At 42.8% G+C, this 15,403-nt stretch overlaps 1 protein-coding gene and 1 pseudogene across 1 annotated transcript; both read right to left on the bottom strand.

Moving 5' to 3' along the window:
• Nucleotides 1-1,818: 1,818 nt before the first annotated feature.
• On the bottom strand, nucleotides 1,819-7,146 carry LOC140236032 (uncharacterized; annotated as a pseudogene).
• On the bottom strand, nucleotides 5,289-6,968 carry LOC140236244 (uncharacterized). Its single transcript, XM_072316208.1, has 4 exons — nucleotides 6,953-6,968; nucleotides 6,441-6,836; nucleotides 5,526-5,654; nucleotides 5,289-5,476 (listed from the first exon to the last, which is right to left on the bottom strand). The coding sequence occupies exons 1-4, from the start codon at nucleotides 6,966-6,968 to the stop codon at nucleotides 5,289-5,291; spliced, it is 729 nt and encodes a 242-aa protein (XP_072172309.1).
• Nucleotides 7,147-15,403: the final 8,257 nt, after the last annotated feature.

Genomic DNA, 15,403 nt, shown 5'->3' with positions numbered 1-15,403 from the left:
TGAATTTAATTCAAAGTTAGGAGTCCATTACAACATGTAAATTTGCGGTAACGTATCTGATTGGCGATCAAAAATCATATATGATGCTCTATTTCAATTCATTTTTAATCAATGAATGGCCATCATTTAGAATGTTCCACTTTTTGTTTCGTATTTGACCGGTTTTGAAGTTACCAAAAACACATCTTTGAATGTATTACTTTGTGGTTGATTTTTCGGTTTTACTCACATGGAATTGAACGCTTAATCTGAGAATGGCCCATAATGACGCGAAAATATTGCCTTATTTATTTTTTTTTTTTTTTTGCTTGTCTGTTTGTTAGTTCGTATGAATCGTGCTTTAATCCATTCGGAACAATGTATAACACATAGACCAGGCAGTTCGAGATCGGTAGTGGGATGATATCATGGTTGCCTGACAGCGACTACCAAGGAATGATAAGATGAAGTTGCCCCGGGTTGAAACGCACACTATAAAAGTCGATGATTCTGACCTCCTGCGTAAACGGAGCCGACCAGGCAGCAACCCGAAGGTGGAGATGCTAATGACCTTATTACTATGCATGTCCGAAGAGCGAGTCCCAGCAGGATAGCCCGAGCCCGCTTCGTCGCTCCCCTGAATCCCCGTCTGCGATCACTCTTACGCCTGTATTGTGATAGGAGAGAAAGAGAGAAAAAGAGACGAGAAGCGCGGTATCCGAAATGGGGGGGGGGGGGGTGGGGAGGGTGCTAACTTTGGCATGAAAACAAACAAGAGGCGTGTCTTCATCAGCCCGAAGTTTCAAGATAGCGCGCTATCTGTGTAGTGAAGACGCAGATAGCGCGCCATTTGATCGGGAAAATTTCCCCCAAAATCTTGGTCTAGTTCGTCAACTAGAGCGCTAATTCGTGAAATAGCGCGCTATCTTGGGTGCGTCTCCATCAGCCCGAAATTTTTTCGATCCCTCCATGCTTCTGGTTAGCCAGCTGGCAATGGAAAGCGCATGTACAAGCAGCTAGTGATTGTGTATAGTACATTACACGCACGGTGTATTTAAGGATCACATGTGTGTACTATAGGCCTACTGTTGTTGTCATCTTTAAAACCAGGGAGGATATTTCTCTCACTTCCCTATTAAAACTCAGTGCCGTTCATGCTAGCTGTTTTTTTTTTTTTTTTAACTTCTTCTTCTTCTGGTCCACTCTATTCATACCTTAGCTGAAGATTCTTGCAGATTGTGTGCATTTTGGATTTGTTTAAACATTGCAATTCGTTAATTTCATATAAGATGCCTCACTGGACAGAAGAAAGAGTAGCGTTATCAATATCCCTTTGGAGAGAATTTGCTGTACTGCTCACCTCCCTGGTTGTGATATAGGAGATTTTGAGCGGGGAAATCCACTTTCGAACCGCGAGCCAGGCAGAGTAATATTGCAAAGTGCGCATGCGTCAATTTTCGGACTAATTTCCCAAAGCAGGCTGTTCGAGCTGATGAAGACGCACATTCGCTGTATCGGGCTATTTTCTAAGACCGCAAAATGTCCCGCTAGTTTGAACTTCGGGCTGATGAAGACACGCCTTTTGTTGCCCTATCTGTACTTTGACTAATGTAAGACAGCGTTCGGCAACTGTAATGCAACTGTAATGCACTGGCATATTGATAACTCTCAGTATACGATAATAAAGATTGGGTAGCCCTTACCACAACTTGAAGCATATAATTAAAGCTAAGAGTGAAGAACATTTAGCTTTCAAAAGATTGATAAAAACTTATTTTCGCTTTCAAACCAACACTTTACTTGGGTTGTAATCCCCGAAACGCTCAATAATGTGCGCTACTATGAGAAAATCTTATCAATTCGGATGTAGCGTCTAAATGTATTAGACGACCACCGGCCCATGCCTTTAATCCTTGCGTCCGGAATGCTTGCCGTGGCAGCTGACGTGGCCGCTCCAATACGGAACGAATGAGAAGAAAATAGTGCGACTGGGAGGCGTACGAACTCCACGCAGCGCTTTAATATGTTATTGAAATCCTTCCTAACTAGGGGGGCCCCGTCATAACGCACGAAGAAAGCTTCGCTACCACGTGGACGCACAGCCACGTAGGCACTAGCGGCTGCAACTGGACATAAGCTCTTGGATTCGTTGCTAGGCAAGATTATATAACAACCGGCACCCCCCTGGTCAGTCTTGGAAGGTGTAGCTCCAAAGCTGCCTTGCCGCTGTGCAGGCGAACGTCAATCAATCTGAGAGTGGGGGTCTGCTTCCGGGCGCGGACGGTAAATTCCCCAACCCGGAGAAACGCAAAGAAAGCTACTAGGAAAGCAGTTCGAAACAGCAACGCGTCGAATGACGAAGCGCACACGTGTGGGAGAGCCACTAGTCTAGCTTCTGGACTCTTTTTACTCGTAGCCGTGATTGTACGCGACAAGCCGTATGAGGGCGTGACAACCGAGGATTGCGATACGCCGAGAACTGCGATACCCGAGTTGGCCGCGCAGTCTCTCGATTATCGGAATCAGAAAATTTGCGCCCTCTCTTGGTCGCACCAAGGAAAAGGGGACGGAGCCCAGACTAGAGAGCCAGAAGCATGCGGCTTAATATGGGCAAGGTGATCGGGCAGCGCACGTCCCTGGAGATGCGACCACGTTTGCTGCCGTCCAGCATGCGCCTAACGATAAAGCACTGTGTGACGTCACGTAGCCCGCGTGACTGCAAATGAAAGGAGAGCCCCGCGATATAGGTGGCCAACGTGGCAGCTGCGTAACCGTTAAAGGGGCCCTGAAATCCAAATGCATGTTGATCTGTGTTGATTTATAATACCTTCAACATCACTTTTGCGGTGAAACGAATATCTAGAAACACTCCATATATTTTTAATGATTTTTTCTTTTATTTTTCTTCAGATTACTTGGGAACGCCCACAAAAAATCCTTCCAAAGCAATCAATATTCATATTCTTGAGATGACATCATCTGTCAATCATTGCTAAAGTGCTGAAATGTTTAACAAAAGACATTGGAATGCACCTTCCCCTCGACTCAGCATAACTTCCATGTTCCCTCGTCATGTCTTTTGTTAGTCACATTAATATGACAGAAACATGGAAGTTATGCTGAGCCAAGGGGAAGGTGCATTCCAATGTCTTTTGTTAAACATTTCAGCACTTTAGCAATGATTGACAGATGATGTCATCTCAAGAATATGAATATTGATTGCTTTGGAAGGATTTTTTGTGGGCGTTCCCAAGTAATCTGAAGAAAAATAAAAGAAAAAAATCATTAAAAATAAATGGAATGTTTCTAGATATTCGTTTCACCGCAAAAGTGATGTTGAAGGTATTATAAATCAACACAGATCAACATGCATTTGGATTTCAGGGCCCCTTTAAGGGACAGGTAGGCAATAAATTGCACAATCTGCTCGAGCGTGGGGTTAGCGCTGAGGCTGAAATGAGAAGCCGATCGAAAAGATTGAAAAGATTCCCATGCCTGTGTATACGTGCTGTGCGTGCTAGCAGCCCGGGATTGGGATAGGAGTCTCTCTCGTTCTAGCACAAGCTCTCCCACAGCTGGCGTGGCAGGGGGGTCTCGTGGGGATCTGCTTGTGGTGCCAACAAACGGAATCTCTCCATCTGAAAACGAGACAAAGAATCAGCTATATCATTACGGCAACCGGGGACGTAACGTGCTCTGAACCAAATGTTGCGCTCGAGGTAGTCCAGATACTGGACGATTTTTATCATCCGCAGTCCCCACACACTCGGCACCCACCCAATGCGCCCAACCGCTGATTGCGACACTCCGCCAATATTGGTACTCCCGAGGAGGGGTGAATTGTGTAATACAGTGTACATACAGACACCATCAACGTACGTCCGTACACACGCGGGCACACTACGAATACAGTCCAGGAAGTGGACTACGCTCGAGGGAGCACACTACGAAAATTCTGACCAGGGCCATAATGTGTGGGCATTTAGAGCTCTGCTTGTTTATGACATGCACTACCGTCTGATTATCTGAGCAAAACAGCACCTTCTGATTAGCAATGCGCTTTCCCCAAACTTGCACTCCAATGGGAAGAAACTCCAAATATGCGATGGAATGTTTTCCCCGCAGCACCCCGGGGGGCCATCTGCCCTGCGCCCACTCCCCATCGAAGTAGATGCCAAACCCAATGCTACCCGAAGCGTCTGTATAAAAACTGAACGCGCTATTCGAAGTCCATTTGCTTGCCGATCTAATCACGGTGCCATTGAACTGCATTAAGAAGGTGAGCCACGCACGCAAATCCTCTCGGGCGCCGCGGGTTAGTCTAACCTTATGAAATGGTTGCTTTATCCCAATTGTAAGGTCAATTAGTCTCCGCAAGAACGCTCGCCCAGGTGCGACCGCGCGCCTATTAGCGACTGCAAACGCCGGAGTGTAAGCTTTTGGCAACAGGTGGCTTCCTCTAGGTCAGCGCGCAAAGCCACCACCTTCTCTGCCGGGACCTGTACAGTAAGCGAAACAGAGTCGATTGTGAGCCCCAAATACTCGATAACGGTGACAGGACCCGTAGTCTTGTCATTAGCCACTGGCACCCCAAACCGCTCACACATTGCGAGGAAAGAACGCATTAGACTGGCGCATTCATGTCGAGAGCTAGCTGCGAAGAAAAAATCGTCCAAATAATGCAATACGCCATCCGACTCAGCGATATTTCTACAACAATACTCAAGAAAGGTACTGAAACGTTCGAAAATCGCGCACGACGCCGAGCAGCCCATTGGAAGACAACAATCGTAATAATATAGACCATCTATGCGCATGCCCAGTAGCTCAAAATCATCAGGATGCACGGGGATAAGACGAAAGGCAGACTGTATGTCCGCTTTCCATTGACTGCCCCCTGCCCCAAACGCGTTACGAGGTCAACGGCGTCATCGAAAGTAGAATACCTGACCTGACAATCGCGCGGGTCAATGCAATCATTTACGGATGCACCGCGAGGGGCTGACAGGTGTTGGATCATGCGAAATTCCCCAGGCACCATCTTTGGCACCACCCCAACTGGGGAGCAGCGAAATCTTGGAAAAGGAGGTGAGACATATGGACCGACTATTCTCCCCAGGCTAACCTCTTTGAACAATTTACGATGTAGAACCTGCGCGTGTGCTGTCGCTGAGACCAGGTTTCGTGACTCGTGAGCAACCCGCTCCCCCGTATAACCCAAACGGAAACCAAAACGAAAGCCCTCAATAATGTTAACTGCAGCTGTCTTATCCGGATAATTGCGCAGAAAGAGGATCACGCGCTCAATGTTAATTGGGGATGGGCCGAGAGTCTTTTTGGGTGCCATTGACAGCGCCCCGCGTGCAGGCTTGAGCTGTGTAGGTAGAGGAGCCGCAATTTGCGCAGACATGTGCGAATCTGCAGATCGCCCGCTTGCAAGAGCCCGCGTTGAATGCGAAGCAGTGATTGGCTCGTCCGCGTGCAAAATCTGCCCCCGCTCTCCTATCTCTCGCGGGTGAGGAAGGCCCCCCCCCCCCCCCCGCGACGACCTCGCAGGTATGACGTGGCAGCTCCTGACCCAGCTCCCGCCCGAAAGGGCTGCAAAGGAGTATACGAACGAAACGCTGCTCTGGACTGGGCTGTGGCTACGGTTAGCCACAGCTCCGTGTCAATAGGGAGTTTTCGATTGGGTGAACGAGAAGGACGTGCCGCCGAGCGCAACCGTACGTCAAGGCGTCACGTCTGTACGTTGACCGGCTGCTAAAACACATTTCGATTTCGGGCGCCGGCGGCGTCACGTCTCGTGGCGTGTGCAGGAGGCAACCAGGCCGTGTGCCTTGCGTGCATATAAGCGGAATTTGTGACTCGTTTCTGTACTTGTAATACTTGTTTTGTCTTTGACTACATGCGTATCCTGGGAGGAATTTCGTGGATTTTAAAATATGATGCATGGTAAGACTACTAGGCAAATGCACTGCTGCACTAGCTAGGCCAAAAGCACCAAAATATGTTTGCGTACAGCATTACGTGTAAATGCATGTGTGGGACTACGGTAGGCAGTTGCAAAGTGCGAAACAGTCAAAACGGGCAAATAAAGTAGGTACCAGAGGCTGTAGTTTGTATGTCAGCGCTGCTGCTGTGACGTATGAAGATCATAAGCTTTCATGTAATTAGAATATAAATATTCTCTCGAAAGAAAAAGGAAAACAGGTGAACTGAGCACGGATTTCCCGAGAGTCATCGTGCTCTTTCGCACGATACCAGAGAGGAGTGTGACGTCATAGCAAGGGTGGGTTGAGCGCGGCGCAACCGATTTGGGTGGACGGTGATAACCAGAGTTAACGCGTTCGAAATTTGTGCGATGAGCCGAGGGTCGACACTCGCGCATGCGCAGTACGTAAAAACTACGTCATAACAGGGTGATGCCTGGCTCAACGTGCAAATCGAAAAGTCCCTAATAGTCGCCCACGAACGGAGCGGCTGTCGCGCTTGGCGCAGCCTGAATTGCACATCATAGGTGCGCCAATTATAGCTTCCGAAGCGCACGATGTATCGAACTATGTCCATATATTTGAACAACTCGCGCGCTCGATTTCCATGCTTTTCTACATACACCGAAGCGTATGTCAGAAAGGCCGACGTCCACATATCGATATTTGCAATTTGCGGGGTGCGACTCGCGCTCCTGACTTGCAGAGATCCTCCAGCCTGCACTAGGCTGAATGACGCCTCCTCACTCAGGGAACCTACGTCGGATTTGAGGAGGATGCCCAAATCAAGAAACTCCCCCTTCCAAATTTTCTCTTTAACCGACATGGGGACGACGCTCCCCAGCTCATCCCCTACGCACGACAAGGCTTGGGGAAGGGCATCAAAAGTGTCAGGTGGGTCAATCAACTGACCAACCGGACTAAGATCTACCGATTTGCTTGCCACGTGGTGCTCACGCACCACCGCGTCGACCACGGTGGGCCAAGAGGCGTCACCATGCCCACACGCAGACACACTATACTCACCGGATGCTGCAGGCGATCCGCCTTGACCAGCTGCCGGGTCCTCCTCCCCACTCTTGGTTGTCTTTCGACCACGACGACGCGTCGACGAGGGCGGCGCTGGCGACTCCTTTCCTATCACCTTCTTCATGATCTTACTCCGGGACTTCGGCATAGTGAAAGTCCAGAACCGGCGTTGTGATATGCAGAACTAAGATGATATTAACTTAGGTCCAAACGTCCTGATGCGAAAATGCAAAGACAGTGCCCCAGAATTGACGATGTAAGTTCACGTATGATATCCAATATCTCAAAGGCAAGAAGGTATACCCCAAAAAGTTCCAAGGGAGGGAAAGTAGCACGAAGATGATAGAAAACTACGAAGTTTCGAAGTTCAATGTGTAAGACAATGCTCGAAATCCAATATTAGGAGCCGCCTCAATTACTTCCTACTTCCACGACAAACCACCATCGAATGACGCTACCTAAGCAATTTCTTCACCGCGTGCGCTTACCCCCGCAAACGAGAGGGGCAGCAAGAGCAGGGGTCACCTGTTGCGTAATCCCCCCTGCCCTATATCTGCCCGGCAACATCGCTACTGTGTCCTCAAGAGTAAATTGTTTTAACTTCCTTGCAGTCCGTTAAAACCCATTAAATATGAACATGTCAAATGCTTCCTACGTCTAGATTGAAGAGCAGTCACAATTAAATTAGAATGAATTGGTACATTTGACGCATGTTCATAAGGATTTGTTTTGATGATTATCTGCCCAGCGCGATTTTGAAGAATTTGCAATTACTTGATATATTTTTTTATGACTTGAATCAAATATACTATCAGCATAATCAAAAAGTTGCAAGATAATGGACTGATAAATCAACTTCAGGTTAAATTTACTGATGAAATGACGAAGTCCGCATAAATACTTCACTAATCTCTTTGTTTTTTTTTTACATAAATTCTCGATATGAACATCCCATTTCAATCTGTTATCAACAATAAAACCGAGGTATTTAACATGATCCACTTGTTGTATTGGTCTACCGTTCATAAAAACATCTACTCTATTACATCTATTCAACATATGCCTTGATCCAATGAGTAAAGATAGAGTCTTTTCAAAATTGATAGTCAGTTTATTTGCACATATCCATGTATAAACACAAACCAGATCATTATCAAGATTCATATGTACGCTATCAATATTGCTATCAGAAAAATACACAACAGTATCATCGGCATATAATTGGATTGAGCAGTTAGGTATATATCTGCATAAATCATTAATAAAAACGATACACAAAAGGGGGCCAAGAATCGATCCCTGTGGGACTCCATAAGTTATGAGTAACGGAGTTGAAAGATGTGAATGGAATGCCGTACAAATGGATCGCCCCTTCAGGTAATCAATGAACCATGACAGACACTCATCTGATACCCCAATATTGCGTAATTTGGTTTAAAGCAAATCATGATTAACACATTCAAACACTTTTTTTAAAGTCTATGAATACGGCCCCTGTATATTTCCCTTCATCTATTGCTTTCACCCATTCAACTGTCGCCTTGACTAAGGATGTGATTGTGGAATGCTTTCGCCTAAATCCAAATTGTTTGGGAGATAATATGTTATTTTCTTCAAGGTAAGCCATTAGTTGTCTTTGTACAAATATTTCGAACAGTTTAGAAACAGTGGGTATTATTGAAGTAGAATATCCGCCCAGCGCGATTTTGAAGAATTTCCAATTGCTGTCTCTCAAATTTGTTAGTTCCTTATGTAAATCATCTTCAGAAAATACATGAAATCTAAAGTGTGCATCACCATCAATATACATATCATTTTCAAAATAAGACACAGTGGGCTGTTCTTCGATATCAGAAGAAAGCTTTTCTCCAATAGAAGAAAACTATTGATTAAACTCATTTCTCTTCGATTTAAAATCTGATACATTACCTTGGGGATTATTATTTTGTGAATTAGGCATGACAGAAAAATATCAGCGGATCTTCCCTTACCCAGTTACCTAAAGAAAGTCTATCCACATAATACTTTCTATTTGCTTTCCTTATTTCAGAGGCGACTTTATTTCTAAGTTTCCTGTACATATTCATAATATCACTTTCCTTCGTTTTCTTTGATTTCCATTTCATTTTATCTCGTTGTTTGATTAGATTTATAATTTCCGAAGTCATCCAAGGAGAACATTCACTTTTGACTTTCCTGGATATTACAGGCATAAATAGTTTTAACAGGCATAAATGGATACAGTATTTTTACAGGCATAAATAGATTAACAGTTTCCATGAAATAATCTTCCAGTAATTTGACAGCCTCATCAATATCTTTTGCGAAAAGAACGTCTTTCCAAGGCTGGTTTTGTAAATGATCACAAAAAGCTTTTATATCAATATTTTTAGAATTTCTGCAGCTTTATACACGGGGTTGACGTGGAGAAGGAGTAGACGGAGATCCGCAAATAATGAAATTCATGGAATGATCGCTAAAGCCAATATGAATGACACCCGAGGATTTCACTAATTCAATTATATTGGTTAACATCACATCAGTCAAAGAAGATGACGTATCAGTGACACGAGTTCTTTCTGTGATGTTTACAGGTTGCATAGAATAAACATCGTGAATCTGCATCACACGTTTTGTGTCACCTTGATAGGGTTTCTTTAAAATGCCGCAGTTGAAATCGCCCATGATTACGGTACTGTGATTGAAACTATCGATAAATGACAAAAGTGATTCGTAGTGATCGAGTAGTTCGGAAGGACCATTCGGGGGCGATACCATGTTACAAACATTAATGGCTGTGAAGATTTCTTACGACCAAGGATAGCTAAGGCTCCCAAGTACTGTAGAGACGTATGATCCAAAAGTTCAATATCATAGTTTTCGCGAACATATAAAATGACGCCACCACCATTTCGGTTTCTATCTCTTCGTATAATCTTGTAATGATCAGTATTGATTTCATTGAAACCAAATGTCACTGAAAGCACCAATATCTATTGCATTATCAGACATGACAGCTCTCAGTTCATCTATATTTGGCAATAAAGTTCTCACATTCAACTGTGCCATTTTAAGACCTTTGCTTTGCAATTGACTAAGTTGTAACGATTGTTGGTAAGCAGAGAAATCACTTTGATTTATCATAGTTTCGACTGAAGAGTGACTTATATTAGCATCTTGAGTTTCATGGTATGATGTATTGAAAGGCAGCTCGAGAAAGACACATTGATTACAAATACAATCTTTGGAGGAATGAAAACAATCAAGATCTAAAGAGGAACATGAAAGATGTGTCCAGATATTACAAATAACACATTTTATGGCATTCTGATTATTTTTCACAGATTTAGCACAGAAAAAACAAGGATATTTCAAAGTCATAACGCGCTTCGTGCGTTATGAGATTAAACAGTGATTAAGAAAATGTATTTGGCTTACCGTTTAGAGTCAATGTCCGCAAGGCTGAAGATGGAGACCTTTCTGCCATCTGCATTGAGAGCAGTGATCCTTCCGTCAAGCGTCCAGACTTTCTTGACTTTCGCGTGAGAACGAAGCTTGTTGACAATCGCTTGTCTCTTGGTAGTGAGATCTTCGTGAATGAAGATATCCGTCCTCTTGAGTTTGGATCTGGCAGAGTAGATTTCATATCGTGTGTTGTACCTGCAGAATTTGATGATGATTGGTAGCGGATTCTTTGATTCACAGTTACATTACTTCGGAGTGACACGATGACTACGGTCAATGTACCCAGGGTCAAGAGTGATTCCAAGATGGCGGCGAGCGGTGTTGATGACCAGTTGATCGATATTTCAGTTTTGTTCCTCCGGGATTCCATGAAAACGAAGACATTGTCTCCGCGAGTATTGCTCTTGGTCCTCACACAGACGATGCATTTCCTTAAGCTGCAGTGTGAGATCTTGAACCGATGATTCGAGCGTTGCATTTTTCTCCTGCTCATGAATGTCCAGCTGTATGGCCTCGTAAACTCGTTGAGTCACCTCCTCTTTCACAACATCGACAATAGCTTGAATGAGTCTGGAATGCGTCTCCTCGTCGATTGCTTTGTTCACATGTGTGCGGATGCTACTGATGAGGTGCGGGTCATTCAACTGGTTTTTGGTTGGTTGACCAGCTCGAGTAAGGGGAGAACTCCCGAAGGAGGCTTGCCGGTCTGCTCCCGGTTCATGTAGCTCCTGGCTCCGTACCTCAGCCTCCTTCTTTGGGGAGGGATCCTTGGCTTCAGAGTCCTTCCTCTCATTTCTCGTTTGAGCCCGTCTCCTCCTCTTTGAGAAAAACACTGACTTGTTGAAAATACAGAGAGGTGCTATTTCTGGATTCTTATCCACATGGCAAAGTGTGACGTTAATAAAAAAAAAAAAAAACACAGTAATTCAATCCAGATTTTGAAGAGGTGAGCAGATGCACGACCACTCACGTCACGTCACAACACGTCACGTCACGTCCTGTATCTAGGAAGTAAGCAATGTACGCTTCTATTCAATTTTTTGTTTGTTTCTTCAGGAAGGGAAAAGAAAAAGAACCGCTACGACATTTAACAGAAAAGAAGAACCTACACACTCGTACATACGGCCGGCGAGCAAACAATCACTGACAAATACAAGCAACGACTAAACAAAAAAATGATGCCATGTTAATCTTGGCTGAAAATAAGCAAATCTAGGCTAATTTATCGTCTTTACCAAAATTAGGAAATTACCCCGAGCAAACGTTTATTTAAGTGGAAGGAAATGACATATCATAATTTTTTTCAGTGATGTGAATTTTCGCAATCCGGACGAAGACAGCGTAGGTACGTGCGTGTACGGACCTCGGTTTTAGCAAGAAGGTTTGAGAAATGGAGTCACAACAGTCTTATTCGCTTTGATCCCATGTTTGAAGCCGCCACTCAAAAATATTAATTGAAGTCTTTGTCAAACTGGATCTGCCGCTCAGATGCGAAAACAATTGACTCGTGTCTCATTGCATAATCACCAGCCACTTTCGAAGGAAGATATGTCTTTGTGATGGTAATTACTTTTCGCTATCCCTACTTACAAACGACGGGCTGTAGACAATGGTAAAGGCACGGGGGTGCGCGAATAAAAATTGCTGAAATGTTGCTGAAATAGATATCAAAATTACTCGACTGTACGTGCCTTTACGCTAATCTGACATATTAATTTATAAAGAACTATACTTGAAGATGATACCATATTACATGTAGTTTCATTTGGCGGAAATAAGGAGAAAAGTGATAAAACCGGCTTTCCATGAGGGTAAAATTGCAAACACTTTCACAAAATACAGCTCAGATTTACACTCTTGCACCTATTTTCGAACGGAATTGACTTTTGTTTTATATGCTTTATCATAAGTGACCCTGCACCTCAAAACAAACAAAAAGTCGCCAGACATGAATTTTTAGTTAAGACCATATTCTGAAAGAGCAGACTTTAAGCTTTAAAATGATGTATAACTCAAATCAAATAAATATTGGAAAGAAAGCACAAACTCAGGAAAAGTGTGAACTGAGAAAAGAGGCTCTGAAGTACAGTGTCTATTCAAGGGCTTAATCTTTACCAAACCGTGCTGGTTGTGTGATGAATGGGACAAAAAACAGGAAGTAAACCACCAGAGTAACAACAATGAAGGGATTATCAGATTAAGCTGAAATTAAGCATGCCTCATTAACACATTCTGTCCATAATCAACGCCAACTTTCAAAGCAGTAGCACTATCCTTTCAAAAGTTATTAGAGTCGAAAGTGAAGAGTGTGGACAAGGTTTTTCAGAAATGAAAAAGGGATTTTAAAGACACACCTAATTACATTATTCTACCAAAAATGTTCGAGATAAACTGCTAAAAAACACACTTTTCTGCCCGTTTTATGATACCAAATTTTAGCATAATGTAAAAGAAGACCCGCTCTTTCAGAAAATATGAAAAAGTCAAGTTCGGCTAGGTTGAACCATTTCACTTATTTTTAGTCCTCACGCAAAATCTGTGTGTACGACTTTGTGTTTGTTTTGAGGTGCACGGTCACATAAGGTGAATTTCATTGCATTTGATATATAAACGAGCAGCATATACCCGATATCATGTTAGCGTTAAAAATGAATCTTCAGATTGCTCCGAAAGATGGCGGCTTTAAGCATCGAACGTCAAAGGCACAAATGCATTTTTTTTTTGTCCATCCATAGAAAACTGACAGCTGATTGAATGATTATAGTCAGTTGTAACTCCATCTCTCGAACCTCCTTGGTTTCAGTGTGCTCTACGTTCAAAAAGTGTTTTTTTTTCTCTGTCTCTTTTTTGTTTGCTTGTTTTTTTTTTGCGCGTATCATGTAGATGAGAGTATCATTAGGAGATAACTTTGCATCTTTTCAGTAATATTGGCTTTTAAAGCAGCTAAGGACGTCACTGGTTGTAGCTATCTCACCCCTTAAAGGGAACGCACTGGATGTCTATTTGTTGCTTCTGTTTTTTTTTTTCTTTTTTTTTATAAACCACAAAACTGGCAGAACTCTGTTTAATCGTGTTAATGGGATGCTCGGGATCGTGATATTTTTCTCGCATAACGAAATCTATGGATGCAAAACCTGCGCATTATGTGTACGACATCACTTTCTCGGTTTTTGCGGTACAATAACTTCCACAATTCGATGAAATGGAATAAATTTTTAGAGTAAAGACCTACATTCTGATCTAGAATGACACTGCACGACTCTGTGTGTTATGATGAGATAGGTGTCTGTGATCACTTTCTCGCTCTCATTATAGACCGGAATAGGGAAGGACGGGTGGTGGAGCAGTAATTCGCCTTCATAAATCACGAATCACGAATCGCTATCAAATTTTATTGAATGTAAACGGCGACACAAGCCGTAACACGAAGGCTACCCAGGTGTTTATGATTCTACGAGGACGTCAAGTCACATTGACTGTTGACACACAGAAATCTCTTGAATAATATCTCACTTTCCTCTATACTGTGCGACCAAAGGCAATATTTAAAAGCTCGAAACATTGTCTTTGCTAGATATTCATGCCAATATAGACGAAATTACAGGATTTGATCTGTGTTTAGCATTTTGCATAGTAAATGTGACAGTGCATCACAAAGCCGACAAAAAAATGTCGCCTGACATGGACTTTGAGTTGAGGGCAAATTTTGAAAGAGTAGGCCTACACTCTAACCTTTAAAATGATGAATATAACTCAAATTAAATGGACTCTTCTAACCAATCAAAATATTTGAAAGAAGTAACACACTCTGCAAAAGTATGCACTGAGAAAGAGAGGCTCCAAAGTATACGATCTATATTGTGGTAGCTGTGCAATGAATGGGACTCACACACACACACACACACACACACACAAAGACAAGATATAAAATACCATAGCGACACTAATCAATTGATATCAGTTAAACTGACACTGAATATGCTCTATAAACACATTCTGCCAACAACTACTAACTAACTTTCAAATCAGTAGCACCTACTTTCCAAAAGTTATTACGGTTGAAGTGAATAGTATGTGAGGATCCTATGAAGAGTTTGATTGCAAAACGCAATAAATCCTTTTTCACTGAATTGAGAAAAATAAGATTTTTTATTTCGAATATTTTTTGAATAATAATACCCATGATTTTTTTTTTCTTGATTGTTGAGCACACATTGAGCTTAAATCTAAGTATGCAAGATTTCTGGGAAAATCAATGAATTTGAATGATTTTTTTTTTCAAAATGCAATAAATCCAAAATGTCCTTTTATTGCAAAACGCGATGAATCCAAGCTGTCCATTATGCAAGTGTGATTTTTTTTAATCAACACTTTGGAGTTGTTTGGGGCAGCAGGTAGATCAGAAGCACACAGAAACACACACATGCAAACACACACAAACACACATACAAACACACACACAAGCACACACGCACAAACGCACTCGAAGTACTTTTGGAGAAGTTCTTTGTGGAGTCTGTTATTTTTAGAGTTTTTTTTTAGGCAGCTGGTACGTACATTACACACACATTTACAAAGACACAAACATGCAAACCCACACGCAAACACACACACAAACAAACTCGCGTGGAAACAGACGTGAAATAAAAAGAGATAAGAACAATGGAACAGGGCAAATTCTGAAAGAGCAGACTCCAACCTTTAAAATGATGTATAACTAACCAATCAAAATATTTGAAAGAAGCATCACACACTCTGCAAAAGTATACACTAAGAAAAAAAGGCCTCAAAGTATATCATGGTCTACTGTGCTAGCTGGGCAATGAATGGGACACACACACACACACACACACACACACACATACACACACACACAAAATAAAAAATAGACAGGATGTAAAACACTATAGTCACAGAAATGAAGGGATACCAGTTTAAGC

This window comes from Diadema setosum, chromosome 12 (genome assembly GCF_964275005.1).
Source record: "Diadema setosum chromosome 12, eeDiaSeto1, whole genome shotgun sequence".
NCBI lineage: Eukaryota > Metazoa > Echinodermata > Echinoidea > Diadematoida > Diadematidae > Diadema > Diadema setosum.
The sequence above is the reverse complement of the archived record's forward strand: the minus strand, read 5'-3'. Positions and strand labels throughout refer to the sequence as shown.